We start from the raw sequence: 21,903 nt of genomic DNA on the forward strand, positions 1-21,903 counted from the left end.
ATTTATACTGGTAGCGCCGGATAAAGATTCTTGACGCTGCCTTACTGAACTTTGCTTCTGTGATCTTCATCTTATACTTAATTTATACTAGTAGCGCCCGATAAAGGTTTGAAGTTTTGCTGACTAATATTTTTTTAGTTACCAAAATATAATTTTCTACAATCAAATTGAAATTTGGTCAGCAAAAGTCGAAGAGGGAAGACAAAAAAAAAAAAAGTGGGAATGAAAAAATGTTTAGCGACTAAAATATTTTGGTCACAGATAATAACATTTGCCGACCAAAAATCAATTTTGTCGCCAAAGGCGTGAAAATTTTAGAGGGAAACCATTTAATTGCCCCCGCCTGTTCTCTGTTTAAACCAATCAGATTGTTCTCTCTCATATAGATTCTCCTTCACCACCAAACCTCACCCCATCTCACCACACTCTGTGACTTAGGGCTTAAAAACATGTCCGTCTCTCTCTCACTCTATGACTCTCTGAGTCTGCGACTCTCTCTGTCTCTCGCATTTGCCCTCCTCCGATTCTCTCTCTTGCATCTGCCCTCCTCCGATTCTCTCTCTTGCATCTGCCCAGCTCCGATTCTCTCTTCTTATAATTACATCCTATGTATGTAGAAACTTATGAAAACTTCCCTTCTTAATGATGTGATTTAAGGTGTGGTCATGATGTGGTGTGAAGTGCGGTCATGCCTTTAATAACACTGCTGGTGCCCATGCTTGGTTGACTGCCACTAGGCCTTGCAGGTGCAATCTTCGCCGTGGTGCCCACACTACTACCTCCTGCAACAGCTACCTTTGCCTTACTACTCCTTGCCATGTTTTGGTCAGTAGCCATCAGAGGTATTTCAACTTGGCTCGACCTATTATTCTTCCTCACCTTCAAACATGGTGAAATGTAATGCAATTAATCAATCAATGCCTCATATAAATTATCCTCTAAGAGTGAAATAAATTGACAATAATTTCACTTATAGGTAAGTTTGGCTTTATAGCATTGCCTTCAACTGGTTAACCTTTGCAACTTCATATAAACCACTTCCATGAGGATTTTGTTTCCCCTTCCACTACAGCAAAAGCCATTGGAAAAGTGTTATCGTTACGATCAATGGCCACAGATTGAAGCAATTACCCTTCGTAAGGACCTCTCAAATGGCAAGCATCCACTCCAATATATGGCCTACAACGTGCAATGAAGCCTTGCTTAGAAGCCCCCAAACATACATAAATCCTTTCAAATCTGAACTTGCCTACATCATCCTCATCCTCTGGCTGAATCTCATGAACCTGCATAATAATGGTTGACCCAGGATTTGATCTTCTAATTTCTTCACAATAACTTTGCATATTGTTCCTGATGGCCGCCCTCAATCAGCTCTTGTGCTTTCATCTTGGCCCTATAAAGTTGACTCTTTGAGACCCCAACTTTGTGGTCCACCTGCACAGCTTGTTGGAACGAAGACAATGGTTATGTAGGGTTCGTCTTAAGTGTCTCTCTGTACTTGGACAACCAAGTTGAATTGACTTGTCTATTGTGGAAAACTCTGCCACAGTTGTGTGTGGGGTGGTAGGTTTTGATTTGAAAATTATTTTCCTCTTGAACTATAGATGCAAAAAGGACCCACTTGCATGGAGGTTTACATGTGGCTCTCACCCTAAGGCTGTCATTTTTCACAAACTTAGGCCTCGTTTGGAAATAGGCTAATTTAGTAACTTTTTGGCTATTTGACTAAAATATGAGCTAAAAAAAACTAGTATGTTTGGGATGACTTTTTGGCTTTTTACGAAAAGATGTGCAAAAAGTAGAGAGAAGAAAATCTTTGACTTTTTTGTATGGGTTGTTGGCTTTTTGGCTAATTTAATTTTTTGACTTTTTGACTAAAATGAAGGGTTCCCAAACGAAGCCTTAATTGATTTTCCAGTTTCTATAGCATGCTGTCTGACAGCATCTTCAAAGATTTTGAAAGTTCCAAACAACATCCCAAATTTAAATTGGGGCTCAACCATATCTGTATACATATTAAATTGAGGGTACCTTTCTTTCTTCTTTCCATTATCCTCACCATCAGTTGATGAATCAATGCTTCTAAGATCATCTAAAGCTGACTCATCCTCCCACCTCTCTTCAACTTGTGCTTGATTGTTGGGTAAACCCCAGCTTCATCAGTCACATTATCCCTCACTAAACCACCCCATTCCACATTCCTATCCACATGAGTTTCAAATAGCATGTCATCTTCACTTTCATCAATTTCACTATCCTCATAGTCCTCCAAATCTCTAAATCTGTGGACTCTATCTGAGAACCTTCATCATATCCACTATCAAACAAATCATCAACTTCTGCTACACCCTTACCTTGCTCTAACTCAGCTTCTCCACTACCATCCTTTTGGAACTGAGCTTCTACTACATCCATATACCTATGAAACTCATCTTGACCTCCAAACAACTCATCAATGTCATCAATCAGTATTGAACTAGGTTGCGTTTTAGGATAGTGTTCCAAATAGAAATCAATGTGTCTATTTATATTTAAGAATTTCAGCATACCCATCACCTCATTGTCATTCCTTACATTGACTAGCCCACTAGTAAGATCTTTATCAGGCATTCTGTAGTAATATGACATGCTTCCGGTACAATCCAATTTCTCCACCAAATCCTCGATGTATAACATATTCATGTAATCAACTTTGCAGTAGTCAAAGTATTTGACTATGTTTCTTCCCCCTCCCCCCCCCCCCCCCCCCAAAACCACATATAACCTATCCGGATTACATATAAATGTTCCCCCATGATGCATTTTTAAAGTGAAGTAATCACTATCTGGATCTGTGAGATTAAATAAAATAAAATAAAATAAAATAATCAAAATTTGTTAGGGGTTGATTAATTTTCCCCATGTGCATGTCTATTCTTGTGGGTGCAAGGCATGCGTCGGGTTTCCGTTCAAAAACCCAACGGTTGTTAATTATTGGACCACATAGAGCCAAAAACCACATTGCAGGGGCAAAATTGATGAAATTAGAAGTACTGGGACCAACATGCAACAACGGGTAAATTATAGGGACCATTTCTGTAATTTGCCCCTTTTATTCTTCTTATTCTAGATTAGGTCGTCTTTTTTTCTTTTTTTTTTTTCCTTCTTTTTCTAGATTAGGTCACTTCTTCTCTTTGATTAGGGTTTTCTGATTAGGGCTTCGATTAGGTCTCTTCTCTTTGATTACAACTTTCTGATTAGGGCTTCGATTACAGCTTTCTGACCCTGCTGTGTCCACTTCCGTGTCCCGCCGTGTCCCCTGCCGTGTCCCATACCAAAAACAACTAGGACATGCCAAATGGCGAGTCTTGTATGTGTTCGGCACGTGTCCTCGTGTCCGACACCGCTACGACACCTATTTTGAAGTGTCCGTGCCTCATAGATGAAATTATATGTGCTACCACAGTGGATAACAGTTCTCAAATAGAAATTTGTGCAGCCACACTTGATTAAAACTCTAAAAAAAAAAATGGTCAATACATCTAAATCATCTTCTTCTTTTTTTCTTTTCTTTTTTTTCTTCTTCCAGCCTGCTGGTTCATATATATATATATACATATTTGGTTAGGTTTTTTTTTTTCTCCCTTCTTCCAGGTTCCAATTTTCTTCTGTTCTTCTCCTCTCCTTTTTGATGTTTTGCGATGGTTAAACTAAACTTGAATATTGGTGCTTTTGATGAATGTTGATTATTTTGCATTTGGAATGATCCGATCTTTTATGGGCTTTGAAAAATTATTTGCTTTAGTTCTTTTATTTTTTATTTTAAATTATTTATCTTTTGTAAGTTGTGAATTCTGTGTTTTTCTTATGTTGATATCTAAATCATTAGTCTATGTTAATATATCTATTTTTTACTGAAAAGCTGCACCTTGCTGCAATGAAGTGCGCCTCGCCTTGCACTTAAGCCCCAAGAGACCTTCGGCGCCTTGGCTCGCCTTGAGCCTTTAAAAACACTGTGACTGCAGAACCCCATACCTTGACATGTGAACTTATCCCTAATGGTACATTAAACACAAATTATATACATATAATTCATTGCTTTTATGCCAACACTAAAGTAAAACTAGAAAAAGGATAAAGAACTATATATCACTTAACTTGGCATTCTACTAGAGAAGAACGCCATGTTGAAACAAGATATCTAAATAAATATTTTGCAATTTGCAGTTATTCTAACACCAAAAACTCAATGTTCTAGATGTGCGTTCAAATTTCTTGTACCTATGTCATATTTGAACATCCAAAAAAGAAGGCTGCTATATATCACTGTTTTTTTTCACCTAACTTTTCACCTCTAATGCGGTTTCCTATGTAGCATGATAAGCTACTTTTAAATAAAGTGGGTTCTATACATACAAGTGGCTTTTATTGCATGAGTACACATGAGAAGTGAAATAAGAAGGTGAAATAAATCCGGTGATAAATAGCATTTCTCTCCCCAAAAGATTTTGCCCCAAAAGAATCAAGATCTATCTAAAATAAGGTGTAGCAAAGAACATACCTCTTCAACAAGAACACCTTTGGAGATATTGGACTTCGAGATAATCTTTTCCAACTTGCCTACACTTGCCGCATAAAGATTAGTCATTTCCATGCCAAGCCAAGGTCGACGGGATTTCCTACGCCATGATACAAACCATTAGACCCTCTAAGACAGCTTCATAATGCTTCCCATATATCATTTTTTTAGTACCTACTTCACAGAAGATCTAACAAACTTCCAGACTACAGTATTTCTTTTTTTGTGAGAGCAGTGTGTGTGTTGGGGAGGGGTGGGGGGTACATAATTGAGGACATATAGCAACACATAATAAGCAAAGTACAGACATGGAAGCTATGATGATTTGGAGAACATACCCATTTTTTTTGAATCGCGACAAGCATTTGGAAACAATATTGATCGGCAGAAAAGGGGTACAAACATCATCGTAAAAATTGACTCCAATGACTTCTCCATAACGATTGATAAGGGGTCCCCCGATACCACTCTAGCAAAGAAAATATATCATTAGTTGAAAGATTGCTAAAAATACATACAATCTACTCAAATAAAACCCAAAGCACAGTACATTAACTCATACATACCACACAGCATACATCAATTATTTTCTAAAACACTCTAGGGACAGATTGCACTCCACCATGTATGCTCTACATTCTACCACATACTGCCTGCCTAAATGTGGACTACATTCAGCATATATATAAACATATAAACAATTGTTTGAAATAGATTAGGATTACACATGTATTATAATAATATAAACTAGCCAAACTCGGAGCGGATTTTGAAGGCAAATGCAAACTCCGGCCCGAATCCCAATGGAGTTTGAACGAAATCCCAAATCCGCCCCTAACCCTATTGAACTCTTACCAACTTCGTTCCAATAAGGGCAAGAAGGGGTGGGGGCAGGTTAACATCTACTCCGCCTCTAACCCTAAACGTATGGCCTAAGAAGCACGAACACTTCTAAGAAGGTGGCATATCCGTGTCGTGTCGGCACTTTCCCGACACGTGTCTGACACTCGACAAAACGTGCCCTATTTTCTTTCAAATATTTTTAGACCTGGACACTTGAAGGACGCACGTGTCCATCACTTAAATACATGTGTTCATCGATTAGCCACATGAAACTAATTATAAATTTGAAAAAAATAACTTAACATAAGGAAAACATTATAAATATATAGAAGTTAGTGTTACATTGCAATTTTTATTATTTATAAATGATATATTAATATTTATGAGATATAAATATATAAAATTATACATTTTGTACAAGTTGTCTAGCATTTTTTGAAAATTGTTGTGTCCGTGACCGTGTCCGTGTTTCTTCGCGTATAGCATACCAAGAAAAATTAAAAGACAAAAATTCATCATCATTCACCACTAATTTAAAACCAAAACCAATATAGATATAAGAGAGAGGGAAGAAAGAGTAAAATTATTACTTTTGCAATAATGCAATTTGCCCTGAAAAGCTCTTTGCAATCAAATTTGCAGCAGTCAAGACTGCACAGAAAGAAAAAAGAGCAAGTGTAAAAAAATGTTAAGGCACTTACAAGCACTGTGATCAACAAAAAATAATGCAATATATGGGTATTGGATATCGTATACGATTAATCTTTGACAGACTGTACATGCACTAAGATATGTCTTACATTCTCTCAGTGTAAGAAAATTGTAATAACGTAAATTTAAACATGTAAAGTAAATTTACTTTGTGTACCTGAATTTGCCAGAAGCAGCCATAAGAGCATGGGTTCTACCACAGGAGTGGCCAATGGCTACAACCATATCTCCTGGACAAGTCTAAATAAATTTGAATGACGATGAAGCTGAAACGATTGTAAGCCACCTCATTGTCCCTAGCACAAGAGATCTCACTTGGATCTATTGAGATTGAATCATCCAAAGGTCTAATGATTGCAGTTGGCAATGCTACATCTGTTTCAATACTAATGGTAGCAATGTTGAAGTGAAAATGGTTGACTGTTAAATGGTTTATCATTCGTTACATAAAGATCAACCTCAACCTGCAATAATAGTAAGTCATACCCACCCAAAAAAATAATAGTAAGTTCTTTAGCTAATTGGAAAACATTGAGTAGTCTTGTACTATGCCAAATATTTTATAATTTAAAAAAAAAAAAAAAAAAAAAAAAACAACAACAACAACAACCACCACCTTAATGTCATTTGGTATAGCATTTGCATCAATAGGTGATCTTAGGAGAGTCGCAAAAGTCAAAACGGTATTGATGAATGTTCCATTAACATCCTCGCATTCTATTATAGTCCCAGAACATGCAAACATCATCTTCCCACCTAGACATTGAAATAAATAAGCGAAGTCTCTACATGTGTGTATAGCATTTGTATAAACATGAAAGCACATGCAAGAATGAAAACTTTATTGTCAATTAGTAGAGTTTACAAAATAAGCAAAGTACTAACGAGTACATCTAATTAAAGGAAGAATGGTATGAATGGATTTAGAAATACAAAGCAAAAAAGTAAGGGTTTCCACCACTCCCAGCCTTAAACTCTTTTGTAAGGGCCCTTGCTCCCTCGCCCCTGCTTCATGCATATGGTTCAAAATCCAGGGGCCCAAGTCAGTTGCCTTGGTTGCCTACCCCAAGGTCAGACCCGATGAACTGTGTTACGTGGACTTTTCTAGTTCCTCCAAAGTACCCATGTCCACCAGATATGTCAAAAATAAGGAAGTGGGATATGTATACAACACTGATACCCAATTTGGATACTTGGTCTCCAATTTTTTACAATGTTTGATGAATAAGAAACACAAATTTGCTAGGAAAAAAACATTTGTAGCCTCGAACAATAGATGAAAGATAGAAATTCTATTTTTCCCTAAATCCTAGCGAATTTCAAGCACATTTCTACATAATTCATAAAACTTTTATCAAAAAATATTATAGTATAATATTTAACATATATAACTGCTCATAATGAGTCCCCATACCCATATCCTATTTTTGGATACATACCCCAATATTCCAAGATCCAAGTTTATGAAGGTTGGACGCTTACACACGCACACATACCGGAAGATACTCAGGTCAAATCAAGGAAAAAATAAGTTTTTCACCAAATTTGATGAAAGAAGCTGTTGGGGATAATGTTGGAATTTTTGAAAAGGATTTCATGAAAATTTTAAAGGGAGGGTTGGAGTATTCAATTTTTTTACCAAATCAAGCTTTTAGTTAAATTTGATCAAAAGCTGTTGGAGCATCCCATATCAAATTAAGTTTTTAACCAATTGTTTACCCAAATTTGATAATAAAAAAAGAAAGAAAGACCACCTACCTGCAAGGGATGTAAGACTAACAACTGAAGGAGAAGCTTTCAAAGCCGCACTTTTGGTATCAATAGCTAAGTCCATATTAGCATATATAAATTGGTCAATCCTCTCCCCAATACTATGTCACAGAATTACGAATGAACCTGTTTATATCATTATTAGAATTTGTCCAGCCAATTTTTTACCTTCCCGTTCGGGGCGTTTCCGTTTCCATGGGCTAAAGCTATTCATTTTTTCTTCAGGTCAACGATGATCGAGCATCATTCTCTGGTGAAGATTTAGAAATTGATTCCTAACCTTAAAACCTAATCCCAAGATTTTGATCTTGGGAGACTGAAAGTATATGCAATTCTCAATCAATAAAATTTACACACACATATCTAAATATATATATATATAGGGAAATTCTATTTCCACACACTTGATTAATTCAATGCAAATCTCTTCTCTAAATTTTTTATTACATTTCTATCCTTCAATCAAATTACCAACACACCCCTCCCTTTCTCCCTCCCTCCCTCCCTCCCTCCCTCCCAACTCAACCCTTAACCTTCGCCATTGCCGACCACCGGCAGTCAGGCCCTTCCGATCATCATCACCTTCATAGACGTATGCAAACTTTGCAAAATCTTCATATCATTTTAATTGTCAATGTCAAAATTTCAAACAGGCGCATAGTATAGCCATTAAACTTCCACAAAATATTCAAGGGAAAAATAAAAAATTATTAATTTGCTACAGAGGCTTCAATTACTAACTTCGATTTTCTTAATTAAAACTGTAAAACTGTCACTTTTAAACAATCATCCTAAAAATTGTGCAAAACAATCATAAAATTTCTGGTAAAGAAGAGGGTGAGGCCCAGATCTGCTATGATATCAGGCTGATAATGGAGTTAAAACTCCGCCATGGCTGCAACAATGGTTGCCTAGTGAGAGAGAAAACCAGATCTGGTCTCTCTACCCCTTATTCTCTCTCTCAATGGCCTTCAGGTTGCCCCACCATGAAACGGATCCAAATCTCAAAGCCTGATTTGAAAACCCAGAAAAAGCTATCATCACAGCCTCTTACAAAGAAGATAGTATAGTTGGTTGTTATGGGGTTGATGATGATGATGATGATGATGATGATGATGATGAAGATGCAACAGAAGGGTTGAATCACTCTAGAGGATCTGGATTCGATGAACCGAACCGAGCTATGCATATATATATATATAGATACACAATACAGAGTACTGAGTACATACAAACTCACACACCCAAACGGTTGTTGAAATTTAGAGATGAAGACGAAATCCTGGGCTTCTTTTTCTGTATTGTACAGATTACAGAGAGGGGCAACCACCTTCAGAAACTTCCCATCTCTCTGCTTGAAGAAACCTCATTTCATCATCTGGGTTTCAATCTCCTAGAGGAGAAAGCAGTGGCGGGAGGGGGAGTATGCTGGGGAGGGGCGGTGGCCGTGGGAAGTTGAGAGAGGCTGAGAAGGGAACGGCGCCGGTGGGAGGCGGTGGTTGCCGGCGATGGTTAGGGTTATGATTTGTTGGAGAAGATGAGGTAGTTTAGTATTACTGTATCTAAAAATTATTGTGTATTGAGACAAATGTTAGGTAGTGTTTGAGGCCAAGTTTGAGAAGATTAAATAAGTATATTTTTTGACTTTTTACGAAATATAGATTGGGTTTGGGTTGGGTTTGAAGTGATGTATTAGAGAGATAATGTGACTTAAATAAGATGATGTGATTTAAATAAGATAGTGACTTTTTGACTTTTTGTCTTTTTTCAATCTTTTCAAACTAGGCCTTAGGATCATGGTTCGAGAATAGTACTATTTTGAGATAGTGATTTTTGAGATAGTGATTTAGTGATTTTTAGAATTATGATTTGAACGTAAAAATTTTATTTGGTTATGAATTTTAAAAAAATTTAAATTGAGTTTGAATTGAGTAATGTGATATATGTTGTTTGATAAAAAATTTATAACTCATAACTAAACACATAATTTAAAATTCTATTCAAAGTTCATAAAATTTTTTTTTAAAAATTTACAAATATTTTTTTTGTAATATAAAAATAACAGGTGTAAAAAAAATATAAAAAAAAAACGAATACTGTTCCGGTTAACTGGTCGGTCAACCAATGGGATGTCTAGTAGGACGACCAATTAGTCTAAATTTTCTCGCTTTAGAAAGAGTTTTCAAAAGTGAATGTCAAATTAATTTTTAAAAACGCTAAGGGTGTGTTTGGTAACGTTTACGTTTTCAGTTTATATTTACAAAAATTTTATAAACTGGTTTTTGTTTATTTTTTGTTTATTTTTAGAAAAATATAAACTACAAACGCGTTTGGTAATTGACAAAATGTTTAAAAAATTTTAAAAATATAAAAAAGAGTGAGAAATGGCAAGTGACGGCAAGTGGCGGCGGAAGACTGTGGTGAAAAATGGTGACGGTGGGTGGTGGGTGGGTGGTGGTGGTGGGTGGGTGGGTGACGGTGGGTGGTGGGTGGGTGGTGGTGGTGGGTGGCGGTGACGGGTGGTGGGTGGTAGTGAGTGAGAGGTGGTGGTGGCGGGTGGTGGGTGGTGGTGGCAGGTGGGTGGCGGATGGCGGGTGGTGGTGGGTGGCTTGTAGATAGCGGGTGGTGGGTGGTGAGTGGTCGATAGCGGGTGGTGGCGGGTGGCGGGTAGGTGGCGGGTGGGTGGGTGGGTAACGGTGGTCGGTGGTAGCGAGTGGGTGGTGGTGGTAGTGGTGGTGGCGGGTGGGTGACTGATGGCTGGTGGTAGTGGGTGGTGGCGAGTGGGTGGGTGATAGTGACGGGTGACGGGTGATGGGTGGTGGGTGGTGGTGGTGGTGGTGGCGGCAGGTGGTAGGTGGTGGTAGCAAGTGGGTGGCGGATGGCGGGTGGTAGGTGGTAGCGAGTGGGTGGTAGTGGCAGGTGGTGGTGGTGGTGGTGGTGGGTGGTGGGTGGTGGGGGGTGGTGGTGGCAGGTGGGTGGCGGGTAGGTGATGGTGGTGGTGGTGGTGGTGGTGGCGGATGGGTGACAGGTGGCTGGTGGTGGCAAGCGGGTGGTGAGTGGTGGCGGCGGCAAGTAAGTGGCGGGTGGTGGTGGCGGGCAGTGAATGGTAGCGGCAGGTGGTGGGTGGTGGCAGGTGGATGGCAGGTGGGTGGTGGTGGTGGTGGCGGCGTGGGGTGGGTGGTGGAGGCGAGTGGGTGGCTGGTGGTAGCAGATGGGTGGTGAGTAGTGGTGGCAGGTGGTGGTGGAGGGTGGGTGGTGGTCGCAGAAGACGGTGGTGGAAAATGGTGGCGGGTGGGGGCTAATGTTGGGTGATAAAAAAAAAAACTGAAAACTCAAAATGGAAACACATTTTTTGTGTTTTCATTTTTTAGCCAAATTTATAAACTGAGACTACTGATTTATAAATTAAAAATTTTACCAAACAAGTTTTTATTTGAATTTTTAAAATTTTTGTAAATATAAACAGAAAACTGAAAATGTAAGTGTTACCAAACGGCACCTAAACAAACACCACACTCAAAAGTGAGTGTGAAACTATATTTTGAAAACTTCACCAAACGGAGCCTAAAAGTTTTAACTTTTGTATATTATGTGTGTATTGTGTATACAAAGGTAAGTAAAGATGTGTACACAAGAAGCTCTTTCATCTTTATGACTCTTTTTTCTTTTTCCTTTTTTTCCCTTATATTTGAAATAATTTATTATTTGTAGCTTATATATTGCGTGAAGATTTTTTATAATTATGTAAATATTTTTGGTCAATTATATAATAAGTTTTTTTTGTAATTATGCAAATATTTTTGGTCAATTATGAAACAAATTTTTTCATAATTACATAAATATTCTTGGTCAATTATGAAATATAAATTTTTTGGCCTCGTTTGGTTTGACTTTGGGAGATAAGTTTTCAAAAAATATTTTGGGAAGAGAATTTAGAAATTTTTGTAATTTGTTTGGTTGTATATTTTGAAAATAATTTTAGAGTTTGGGAATTTGGGATGATTTGATAGTTGTTTGTAATTGAGTAGAAGTATGTGAGAAAAAAAGTGATTGAAAAGAAGAGAGGAGAGAGAGAAAAAAAAATGTGATTGATTGATGTGTACAAGAGAGAAAGTAATACTGAAAATTTTTTGAGAAAAATTACAAACCAAACAAAATTTTCAAAAATTTTCTCCAAAATCTTTTTCCCATAGCCAAACCAAATAAGGCCTTTATTTTTGAACAAGTTACAATATGTTTAAGTTTTGTATTTTGATAATTTTCAAAAAATTTCAACTATTATTTTATGAAATTAAATAGAATAAATCATTAGATATATGATAGAATTATGTGGTATGATATATATCATTTTTTGATTTGTTATACACTCAATGATGTCGACTCCAATTCTATTACTAAATCATTTTGGATGAACTTATGAATCTTTGACATTTCCTCTGAATTTATAAATAAATAAAAAAAACAAAATTATAGTGTGTAGCTGTTTTCAACAGATAAATATAAAACAAATACTAAGATAATTCTCCTATCTAAAAAAAACTACTAAGATAAGTCACTGAACTAATAAAGAAGTAAGAGAGAATACATACATATACAAATGACTAATTTTATTAATTCATAAACCATACTCGCATAACAAATGATCAATTTTATTCATAAGTAAATCATTAATAAATTTTAATGATAAAAAAATATTTTTCAATTAACCATTTTGTTAATAAATAAATCATTAAGTCAATTAACAATTTTTCATGATATCAGAAATATTTTTCAATAAAAAAAATTTGATAATTTATTATTGCGTAGGATAATATTTTTTTCCTTGGGTATTGTGTTAAATTAAAATTTATAATAAACGATAGTTGTTATTTCTATTATTATAGGACCGATTCATATATTAAACAAAATTTATGAGTGTATTTGTTACTTGTTCAAAAATAAAAGATTTATGTTTCATAATTGACCAAGAATATTTACGTAATTATGAAAAAACTTATTTCATAATTGACTAAGAATGTTTGCATAATTACACAAAAACTTTACTCAACATATAGGCTAAAAATAGTAAATTATTTCAAATAAAATGGCAAAAACGAAAAAAAAAAAAAGGACGAGCCATGAAGATGAAAGAGCTTCTATAACTTTTAAGAAGCAAGCAAGAGACCTAATCAGAAAGCTTCCTACTTCACCCACTACCCATAATCAATGCGCATTAAAAGCACTTCTAATGCCCTTTTCGAGTGAGAGTTCAGCAGCTTACGAGCCAACCTTTCCCGATCCCTCATATCTTGAATCTCCATTCGTAGCTAAATTCGCATCTCCTTCTTCAGTACATGCATTATCTCCAACAGCTACCCTCAAACCCTTGCCCAGATTAGAAACAAGAGCTTTAGTTCAGTCACATCGGTCACATCTTTCGATTCGATGCTTTGAATCCTTGCTATCATCCCTCTCTCTACTTTGGTCTCCGAACTTCAATCTTGGACAAGGAAATCACTCGGTTCGTTTGACAGCTAAGTCTCTCAGTCCGTTCCTGTAATGTATGTCCCTCAGCCTAGTTGATCACACCCGTAGGACACGGTTAGTCAATCACTGGCCTTTGGCAAAAGAAATGCAATGCTCCTTAAAGCTTAGCTTAAATGCTTTGTTTATAAAGCAATTATAAAGTAGTTTGAAGAATCCGTACTATTTGTTGAGATGATTGGGGAATGTTTTGGTCGGCTAGTGGTGATAAAGCAAGAGGGTGGTGGTGTCAGTATATCGTGGGAGTTGATGTGTTTTTAGTGAGATAGATTTAATGAAAAAGTGTTGGAGAAAGATTTGTTGAGATTTAAGGAAGATACTGAAATGACAATAGCTGATGGACAAGGAGGTAAACTAATATTTACTGTTCATAGCATCAACCAAACTCACATTTCATATACTTCAAAGGGGTTAATTGTCAAGTTTTAAACATTAAGGCGGTAACGTGTAAAATGGTAATAGTATAAGGAGATTTATTATAAGTTATTGTATTCTCTAATTAAACATGAACACTTACCTACGAGCTATAGCGACCCAGGTTTTACCTCGATCTTTATTGTGTTCCGGACTTGGGTTCCATGGTTAGTTGTTGTTGTCTATGTCTTGTTTCCTCCATTTAATTCTTTAAATTTGAGTTTTGGGACTGGTTGAGCGAGTTTGGAATAGGATGGTTGTCTTGTAGTACAAATGGTTGTTGTCCAGATTTTGGTTTCCTCGCTCGAGCGAAGCTTCTTGCACTTGAGCGAGCCTTGTGTAAACTGTTCTTCGCTCGAGCGAGCACTCTTGCACTGCAGCGTGCATCTGCATCTCTGTAAGACCTGAAGGTTGATATCCTTCGCTTGAGCGAGCTTTCCTTCGCTCGAGCGTGCTTCTGCGTTACAGACCTGAAGCTTTTCATTGTTCGCTCAAGCAATACTTCCTTCGCTCGAGCGAGGCGACCTTTTTGTGTCCGGTCGCTCGAGCGAGAACTCCTTCGCTCGAGCGAGCCTGCGTATATCAGATTGCAGCAGTGATGTTTTACATCATTTTTGATTCACTTTCTTCCCCAAAACGCTAATCCGGCTGCCTCTCTCTCTAAAACTCACATTCTCTCTAAGATTTCATCTAGATCCGTTGTGTTTTTGACCCTAGTGTCTTTGAGAATAAGGTAGAGGGCTTCAAGAGCTTCGTTTTGATCCAAAAAGAAATTGGTTTCGTCATCTTTGGAGTTCTACCTTGTTGCTTGGGTTTTCTACACTTGATGTAGGGATTTTCTACACTCTAATATGACTTTTAGCTTAGTTATTTGTTATTGTGTATAGATAATGAGATTTGATTGTGGTTTGGACAAATCTAAGTTTTGGGTGTCTTTTGTAAAGAGGGATTTTTGATGAAATTGGTATACATGGGTTTGAGGTTTGAATACAAGGTTATATTGCACCAAAATAGTTATTTTTGGGGTTTGGGTTGGCGTTTGGTAAAAAGGGGAAATTTGCCCTAATTTGATTAAATTATTATTTTGTATAAATAATGGGGATTAACATTTAAAATGTGAACTTGGAAGGTTGTGGTTATAAAATGGTAATATTGGATATGTATTATCTCACCTATGGAAGTTTTGAATAAACTATTTATCCCAATATTGAACATCTTTTTGGAAATAATTGTATTGGGCTATCGATGGAGGATAGTTATGATTGTTATAGAAATTACATGAGGATTAGGCAATTTAATGCTAACTCATTATTGATGTCATTGAATATGACTATGCATATAACTACAATGTATATGTATGATTATTGGGAGGAGAAAGGGGATGTACTCCAAGTGTGAATATGTTTATAAAATACATTGCATATATATGTATTTGTTTGGGAGGAGAAAGGGGATGTACTCCAGGTGTACTTATGCTTATAAATATATAGCATATGTACATTTGTTTGGGAGAAGAAAGGGGATTGACTCCATTTAAAGCAAGTTGGCCGGAGTGTCCAGGGTGAAAGACTTGAAATCATATATATACATGGGTGCCGATTCCCGTGGACGAAATATTCGTAAAATGGCAAAGTTTGAAGTGTTTATATGTATTTTGCCAAATTGGAAAACTATTGAATTGTAGTCTCATGTTAGTTGTTGAAAGATAATGAATTTAACTCATGAATTGAGTAGCATATATGAATTGGAAATGAATTGATGGAAAATAGAATAAGATTGGCCTTAGTGGCATATGGATATGCAGATCTTGTGGTTGCTTCCATAATCGGTATTGTTTATGTATGTGGTATTTATACCTTTGCTAAACCTCATAAATTGTGTTAGATTATCTCTACTGGGCTGTTAGCTCACCCAATACGGGAATATCATTTTCAGGTGCAGGCGAGATGTTTCCTCCAAGACAATAGCATTGTCACGACCCAAACCCGGCCCTATGGGTTTAGCACCGTAACCGGCCAGTAATCCGAGATTACCGAAGGCCTGCAGGACAGTAGTACAGTAAAACAGAGTACAGGGCCTGGCGGAAGCCAATACAGTAAATAAACAATGCCCAATGAGCTGTGACAGGCTGTATGCAAAAAGACTTTTCATACATTTATACGTAAACAGTACAGAACAGTATGCACAATATACACAATCATTCAGACTAGGGACTTCATCCCTTACAAAACAGTACAGTAAACATTCAGTCTATACAGAACAGTAAGACGGTACAGAAGGGGGAAATCTAAAACACCCCTAAGCCTTAACAGATAGGCTCGGAACCTCGCAGTGAGGCACATAGGCTGGCTTGACAAAACTGGAGTAACCCTGACGCCTTTAGCCGCGGTCTGGTGCCTGAACACCTACATATATATATGAGCAGTGAGCTAAAGCCCAGTGAATAACGTAATGCATAAAGAGGTTAAGAATGAATGTCCTTACAGTAATGAAATCAATTCATTAAACAATACTTCAGTCTTTCAGTCAGAACAGTTATTCAGTCATATGTGGTACATCCATTAGCATAGCAGTAAACAGTAGGTCTTAAAGACCGAACAGTAATGATGGCCATCAGTCAGTAAACAGTAGTGGTTCCACGAGGGAACCGACAGAGATCTCTATAACAGTAACAGTAACAGTAACAGTAACAGTAACAGTAGATGCCAAGGATGCCACAGTACAGTTTAGAATATAGGACATACATTCATTCAGTAAACAATATCAGTTCAGTAAACAGTTCAGTTCAGTATTCAGAAGATAACCATTTGAACATATCTTTACACAATTGTTACTCACAGAGTTTGGGCTACAGTATGCTAGAGCGCATCTCCCCAGTCGCCAACCCTACACAGTTCACAGGTTGAACACACACTAAGCTACACAGTTGGGAAATATCATAACTCAATCCCTAATTTGCCTTGGTGTGTTCTACATCTATATCCTCAACAAGATGTCTTAAACTAGGCCTAAGAATGCCTAGAATGGGATGAGGATGCAAAGATGTGCTCAGAAAACAGTTTCAGAATTTTCAGAAAAATAGAGTCCCGCTCGAGCGCAGGTTAACCCGCTCGAGCGTACATGCAACAAAGGTACCCGCTCGAGCGTCAACTTTCCCGCTCGAGTGTACTGTAAAAGTACTGGATGGGTGAAATCTCCGCTCCACGGACGCTCGACGCCCGCTCGAGCTTGAGACACAAGACTCCGCTCAAGCGCCCAATCCTCCGCTCGAGCGGACTGTAAAACAGTGCAGAGATACTGGATGCTCGGATTCCACGCTCGAGCGCCCATTTCCCCGCTCGAGCGGAAGTGCAAAATCTGGGAATTCCAGATTGCACCTCCAAGCCAAAAACCAAGTTCAAAAGCATCAAAACCGATCCTCTTGGGCTGAATTTCCAGAAAACACTTGTAAACATATAGAATATCATGATTCAAAGCTCAATTTTGAGAAATCAAAGCCCAAGGGTGTTTTATTCAAACCCAATTTCAAACCATTTTTCAAGAACAATATGAACATGCAAATATGCATGAATTCAAATCATTTCAAAGCTTCAATTTGGTGCTCTAAGGAGCCAATTGATCCAAAAACAAGTTGAAAACATGGACCATTACAAAATTATGAACATGCATGTACAATTTTACCATGAATTCAACTCAAAACTCATCAATTCAAACATGCATGCATGAAATGAGTTCTAATTCAACATGTATGAACTAAAACAAGACTCAATCCTCAACTTTGACATAAATCATGCAAGAACAAGATAAACAAGAGGGAATTACTCTACCTTAGGTCTCCAATGCAAGATTAGGAGCTCAATTATGGAGTCTATACATCAATTCTTCAATCTCTCCAAGCAATTCACAAGGTAGAACTCAAGATCAACTCAATTCTCTCTCACTCTCTATCTTGGTCGGTTGAGTCAACGAAAAGAGCTGATGGAAATGATGTTCAAGTATGCACAAGGCTCACATGTGTGTGAGATAGTGGCCACTAAGTGTGGCAAAATGGTAATTACGGCAACTGTTGCAATTTAACTCATTTTAATCTAATTTAATCGTACCTAATCAATTTTCAGATAAATATACCATAAAATCACATTAATTATGAGGGTCAAGGAACATCGATCAATTCCCGGTTCGGCCGCCGATAAGGCCTTCAATTAGCAGTTTAGACATAAAACACGAACATATCAAATAAACAATCAAACAGATAGAATACAGATTAACATACACACTCAGTCAATTCAGTTCCAGTTTTCAGTCAGTCAGTTCAGTACTTTAACCAGTTCAATTATCAGTCATAACCAGTTCAGTTTAACGGTAATCGATGTTTATCGGTAAGCAGTGGTGAGGATTATTACAGTCTCCCCTCCTTATAAAGAGTTTAGTCCTCTAAACTTGAGTTACCTTCGTTCTGGAAGAAAACAGGATTCAGTGGAAACAGTTCAGGATATCTTTTAGCCATGTCATCTTCCCTTTCCCAAGTGGCATACATGCCACCATGGTTCTGCCAGTCGACTTTCACCAATGAGATCTCTTTATTTCTCAGTTTCTTGATCCGTCTGTTTACAATCTGTATAGGCCGTTCCTCGTACGTGTAGTCATCACTCAACACTACTCGAGTAGGCTCAATTACATGGAAGGAATCCCAGAGATAATCTCTCAACATCGAAATGTGGAAAACATTATGCATGTGCTCCATTTCAAGAGGGAGCGCGACTTGATACGCCACCGGATTAATTTTCTCAATAATCTTATACGGTTCGACGTATCTTGGCGCTAACTTGCCTTTGACTCCAAAACGAGTCTGGACTTTCATCGGTGTCACTTTCACAAATACGTGATCACCCACTTCATACTCTCTGTCTCGTCTCCTGACATCAGCATAACTCTTCTGTCTGTTTTGTGTAGTTTTCAGTCTCTGTTGTATCAGTTTCACTTTCTCAGTTGTTTCATAAACAATCTCGGGCCCAAGCAAAGGCCCATCTCCAACTTCTGCCCAGCAAATCGGAGATCTATATTTTCTGCCATACAATGCCTCGAAGGGCGCCATGCCAATACTCGAATGGTAGCTGTTGTTGTAGGCGAATTCAGCCAAAAGTAAATGGCTTTCCCAGTTTCCCTAAAAATCAAGGACACACATTCTCAGTAAATCCTCCAGAGTTTGGATGGTCCTTTCTGACTGTCCATCTGTCTGAGGATGATAGGCACTACTCAGCCTCAATTCAGTACCCAATGCAGTCTGTAGACTTTGCCAAAATCTCGATGTAAACTTCGAATCCCTGTCAGAAACAATAGACACAGGCACTCCATGCAGTCTCACAATCTCATCAATATAAATCACGGCCAATTTATCCGCATTATAAATTGTTTTGACAGGTAAGAAGTGAGCAGATTTAGTCAGTCTATCAACAATAACCCAAATTGAGTCCATACCTTTACTGGAACGAGGCAATCCCACAATAAAATCCATGGTGATATGCTCCCATTTCCACTCTGGTATGGGTAAGGGTTGCAATAATCCGGCAGGTCGTTGATGTTCAGCTTTGACCTGTTGGCAATGAAGACATTTGGACACAAAGTCGGCAATTTCTTTCTTCATTCCCGGCCACCAGAAATTCTGTTTCAGGTCTTGGTACATTTTCGTATTCCCTGGATGGATAGAAAATTTTGAGTTGTGGCCCTCTTGCAGAACTCTTCTTTTCAGTTCAGTATCATTCGGTACACACAGTCTTTCATGAAATTTCAGTACATTGTTCTCAAATTTGAATCCCGGTCTCGGTTTAGATTCTCTTTCTTCGATGATCTTCTTCAAGAAGTCATCCAGTTGCTGTTTTTCTTTAATTTCTTCAATCAGTGCCGGTTGAGCAGAAATAGCAGCTAAGGTTTCACCTTGTTCTCGTAAAACAATTTCAATTTCAGATTTTTCAAGGTCACAAAGCAACTCTTTCTGTCCGATAAGCAAACAGGCTAAGTTTCCAATCGATTTTCGGCTCAGTGCATCGGCAACGGTATTGGCTTTTCCCGGATGGTACAATATCTGTAGGTCATAGTCTTTAATCAGTTCTAGCCATCTCCGTTGTCTCATGTTCAGTTCTTTCTGTGTGAAGAAATATTTCAAACTCTTGTGGTCGGTATATACTTCACATGTCACCCCATACAGATAGTGACGCCAAATTTTCAGTGCAAATACTACTGCAGCAAGTTCCAGATCATGGGTCGGGTAGTTCTTTTCATGCGGTCTCAGTTGTCGGGAAGCATAGGCAATTACTCTCCCATTCTGCATTAAAACACATCCCAAACCCTTATGAGAAGCATCACTAAATACAGTATAACCATCCGTACCTGAAGGTAAGGTAAGAACCGGTGCAGTCACTAATCGAGTTTTCAACTTCTGGAAAGCAGATTCTCTTTGGTCAGTCCAGTCAAATGATATCCCTTTCTGAGTCAGTTGAGTCAACGGTAAAGCAATTTTGGAGAAATCTTTGACAAATCTTCTGTAATATCCAGCCAATCCCAAAAAGCTTCGGACTTCAGTCACGTTTGTTGGTCTAGGCCAGTTCACTACAGCTTCGATTTTCTGCGGATCAACAGAAATTCCATCTTTGCTAACAACATGCCCCAAAAACATAACATGGTCAAGCCAAAATTCACATTTAGACAGTTTAGCATACAGTTTCTGTTCTCTTAAGGTTTGTAGGGCAAGTCTTAGATGATGTTCATGTTCTTCTATACTTTTGGAGTAAATCAGTATGTCATCAATGAATACAACAATAAAATTGTCAAGGTAAGGTTTAAGGATTCTGTTCATGAGGTCCATAAATGCAGCTGGTGCGTTCGTGACTTTGAAAGGCATAAGTAAAAATTCGTAATGTCCATACCTCGTTCTAAAAGCAGTTTTATCAATGTCATCTGATTTAACTTTCAACTGATGGTATCCGGATTTGAGATCAATCTTCGAAAATACTTTAGCACCCTGTAACTGATCAAACAGGTCATCAATACGCGGTAATGGGTATTTATTCTTTACAGTTACCTTGTTCAGTTCACGGTAGTCAATGCACAGTCTTAGTGAGCCGTCTTTCTTCTTTACAAACAAAACAGGTGCGCCCCAAGGCGAAGTGCTAGGTCTGATGAACTTTTTGTCTAATAGTTCTTGCAATTGCACCTTCAGTTCTTTCAGTTCAGTTGGAGCCATTCGGTAAGGAGCTTTAGAAACTGGCTGTGTTCCGGGAATCATATCAACGGTGAAATCAATCTCCCTGTCAATCAAATCTCCTGGAAGATTATCTGGAAAAACATCTGGGAATTCTCTGACTATAGGAATACAGTTCACATTAACATTATCATCAGTAGACACAGTCAATACAGAACACATATATCCCTTATAACCCTTTCTAGTCAATTTTACAGCTTTCACAGATGAAATCAGATACGGGGGAGGTATTACTCCAACCCCATTAAACACAAATTCAGGCAAACCAGGTGGACGGAAAACTACTTGTTTCGTTACACAGTCTATGGTGGCATGATATTTTGTTAACCAGTCCATTCCCAATATTACATCAAAATGATCAATGTTCAATGGCAGTAAATCGATGAACAGATGTGCATCTCCAACAATGATTTCACAAGAAGGGTACGTATATGCACAGGTCATAGATCCCCCAACGGGTGAGGATACAGCTAACAGATAGTTCATAGGTTCTAAGGGTCTATTCAATTTACGCGAAAAAGCATGCGACACATAAGAATGCGTAGACCCCGAATCAATCAGTACATAAGCATTCTGAGTACAAATAGAGAGAATACCTGACACAACGGTCTCGGTATTCTGGACGTCTCCCGGTACTAGGGCGAACACTCGGCCCTGCCTCATAGGCTCTTTCCCGGTAGCTCTGGGGTTCGGTTTCTGTGTAACAGTTGATGCCGCTACGCTTGGTGTAGCTTTACTACTAGTTTGTGGAGCAGAGGGGCAGTCTTTAACCATGTAGCCCACTTTGCCACACTTGTAACAGGCTCCAGATATTTTATAGCAG

The 21,903-nt window shown here is 38.0% G+C and overlaps 1 protein-coding gene across 28 annotated transcripts in view; it reads right to left on the bottom strand.

Annotated features, from left to right (window-relative positions):
- The window catches only part of LOC114301339 (putative protease Do-like 14), a 30,852-nt gene extending 21,222 nt beyond the window's left edge, over positions 1-9,630 (bottom strand). For 4 of the 28 annotated variants that reach the window (XR_014346398.1, XR_014346402.1, XR_014346408.1 and 1 more), the window contains exons 1-6: positions 9,130-9,630; positions 6,732-6,871; positions 6,273-6,579; positions 5,995-6,055; positions 4,900-5,030; positions 4,544-4,661 (exon numbers count right to left, since the gene is read on the bottom strand). Coding sequence is in view for 6 of the 28 variants with exons in the window: in XM_082898649.1 (XP_082754775.1) it covers positions 4,544-4,661; positions 4,900-5,030; positions 5,995-6,055; positions 6,273-6,340 (378 nt within the window). In the remaining 22 variants the exon portion in view is untranslated. Of the gene's footprint in view, positions 1-1,015; positions 4,038-4,543; positions 4,662-4,899; positions 5,031-5,994; positions 6,056-6,272; positions 6,580-6,731; positions 6,872-7,873; positions 8,353-9,117 lie in introns of those variants that run through there. The other 24 variants (XR_014346397.1, XR_014346401.1, XR_014346405.1 and 21 more) reach the window with 16 other exon arrangements.
- Between the last annotated feature and the right edge of the window lie 12,273 nt (positions 9,631-21,903).

Source organism: Camellia sinensis, chromosome 12 (genome assembly GCF_055761805.1).
Source record: "Camellia sinensis isolate YWXY chromosome 12, ASM5576180v1, whole genome shotgun sequence".
Lineage (NCBI taxonomy): Eukaryota > Viridiplantae > Streptophyta > Magnoliopsida > Ericales > Theaceae > Camellia > Camellia sinensis.